This window comes from Pundamilia nyererei, unplaced genomic scaffold (assembly GCF_000239375.1).
Source record: "Pundamilia nyererei isolate P.nyererei 1_Seehausen unplaced genomic scaffold, PunNye1.0 scaffold00216, whole genome shotgun sequence".
NCBI classification, from domain to species: domain Eukaryota; kingdom Metazoa; phylum Chordata; class Actinopteri; order Cichliformes; family Cichlidae; genus Pundamilia; species Pundamilia nyererei.
Genome location: NW_005187617.1, coordinates 38,379 through 40,722, shown reverse-complemented (window position 1 = coordinate 40,722; position 2,344 = coordinate 38,379). Strand labels below are relative to the sequence as shown.

The window sequence follows — 2,344 nt, the reverse complement described above, 5'->3', positions numbered from 1 at the left end:
AACACCAAAACGACCACAGGAACACATACAACCAGAGGCAGGAAGTGCTCTGAGCGTGTGTCAGAGACCGAGGCTGAGGAAAAGGAGAAGGGATGTGACGAGCCACCAATCAGAAGAAAGATGGCATTAATGGAGAAAGAGCTATAAGACCCCGCTGTTAGAAACAGACTAGGTCCATTTTGAAATGTATTAAGTTTTATTAACTGATTGTGAATTTTGAGTTTGTCATGCAGTCACTTGCTGAACATAACTGCATTTTCTTGGGATTTTTATGCTTTTCAGCACAAAATGTTGTTTTTGAGGAATCACACAGTTTAATCTCTGCACCTTTAAACTCACGTCTTACCTTCGCTGCCTTGAGACAGAGTGGTCGAAGGTGTGGAGCTGGGTGAGCTGGTAGTTGGAGCTGTGAACAACAGTGAAACGTCGTCTGTTAAACGGAGGTGAACTTTTCATTTTTCAAATATCCCAAAACAAGTCAATTTCTGGTAAATGTTAATAATAATCTAATAAAACTCACCAGCTTTAACAATGAGTTTAACCTCCTGTTCTGAATTCCCAAAGAACCTGCTCATACCACACTTGTAACGCCCAGCGTCAGACATGGTCAGTGGCTTGATGGTCACAAACAGGACAGGAGAATGCACTGTACCTTCATATTCAATGCTATATTTGCCTTTTTGTGCTTTTTCCTCAGATGTTTCAATAAGAACATTGTCTGGATTGCAATTTTCCTTACAGAAGAACTTCCTGTTTCCAGAGAAAGAAAAGTGGCATCGCACTGTGATGCCTTGTCCTTCAGTTCCTGTTACTGATATAACCTGTGCACTGATGAGCCCACACAACTCTGCTGGGAAGAGAAGAAGCATAGTCAAAACACGTAACCTAGTAGTGAAACGTGTGACGATAGCAGAAGCAACAGTGAGCAACGTTCAGCCTTTCACAGTTACTGCTGTCGGATTAGTTAATTTTATTAGTCCTAAAATACATAAAGCTTGATAAGATCTCTGAGACAACTTTAGATTGTTTGTAGTTTGTCTTTAGTTCAGTGCAGAGTGTGGCTGTGTGGTGACAGAGCTGTAAAACAAGGTCACAAGTGTCATTTCCTTATTCTATAAACAGACACCTGCAAACAGCAGACGCACGTCTTGTACCGGCCAGCTCGCTGTAACAAACTTATGTAGCAAGCGAACAAAAGAATCTTTCATTATGTGCTTCTTTTCAATTTTCTGAAGGTGCGAAAGATTTCTGGAGACGGAGCGTGCACAGGCGACACCTCGGTGCTGATAGCAGTAACTCGCATCACTACACGCACAGAGGGAGCGGTCCTCACTTTGTTTTTACTCTATTTTAAAGCTTTTGAACTTTACTACTTTAAAAGTTAAAAACAAATTTAAAGCAACTGTGAATCTTGATCTCATATGGAACAGAGACTGGACTAAAGTAAAAGAAAGAATAAAAACAAGTGTCTCACCAATCAAATGTGGCCTTGTGCCTAAAACAAGCCCCTTAAAGAATGAAAGATCTCACCATATGTGACGCAGCAGAGCAGAAGAGGCTGGATATTCATTGTTCTGGAGAAAAGTCATCAAACTGACACAGAGCGCTCTGAGCTGTCTTGTCACTTCGCTTGCTTTGCCGTTTTTGATCAGTCAGGAAGTTCTGATTTTGAAAGCTGATACGTCCTTCCTTTTTTCTCCCTTCTTCTGTGTAACTGTCCTTACAAGATAAATGACGCAACCAATCTGAAACTTTTGAGATAAATGTTTCTTTATCATTTTATTAATAGTTTCTCTTCCTGTATGTCGTGAACATAGATGAGGATGTGGTTTTGTATTTGTCTTTCAGTTCTCTGTCTTGACCATTATCTAGAGCCGCTGCATCCACTATAAATGTTCAGCTCTGAATGAGACGTTCACCGAACCTTCCGTTTATGTTTCCATTTGTTTCTCCAGGAAACGAATAAGAAATCAGACTTTACATCGACTTTTAAATTAAGTGACGTGTGAATATTTGCAGTAATACTTTAATACGTAAAGCTGGTTCAGTGACCCAAACTTACATCACACTGTAGGAACAATGGTGGCGTGTTTGTGCTGACAGGAAATGGTTGTTTTTTGGACAGTATGAAGATTTAATCATCTACCACGCACACACACACACACACACACACACACACACACAAATGTATCTATCACACATTTACAGTTTTTTACAGACGCTAGGACACATGTCTCAATACTCAGGTCACGTCTGCAAAACTCCTCACACAGTGAGCACAACAGAAGTCTATGTGGGCTAAACTGAGGACCAGTTATCATTGTTTTGGCACAAAATGCATTCA

At 40.4% G+C, this 2,344-nt stretch overlaps 1 protein-coding gene across 1 annotated transcript in view; it reads right to left on the bottom strand.

The window, feature by feature from the left end:
• The window catches only part of LOC102195358 (CMRF35-like molecule 5), a 3,853-nt gene extending 2,225 nt beyond the window's left edge, over positions 1-1,628 (bottom strand). The window contains exons 1-4 of the mRNA XM_013914680.1: positions 1,531-1,628; positions 521-847; positions 347-406; positions 6-73 (exon numbers count right to left, since the gene is read on the bottom strand). Of these exons, the coding sequence (XP_013770134.1) occupies positions 6-73; positions 347-406; positions 521-847; positions 1,531-1,570 (495 nt within the window). The 5' untranslated portion in view covers positions 1,571-1,628. The remainder of the gene's footprint in view (positions 1-5; positions 74-346; positions 407-520; positions 848-1,530) is intronic.
• Positions 1,629-2,344: the final 716 nt, after the last annotated feature.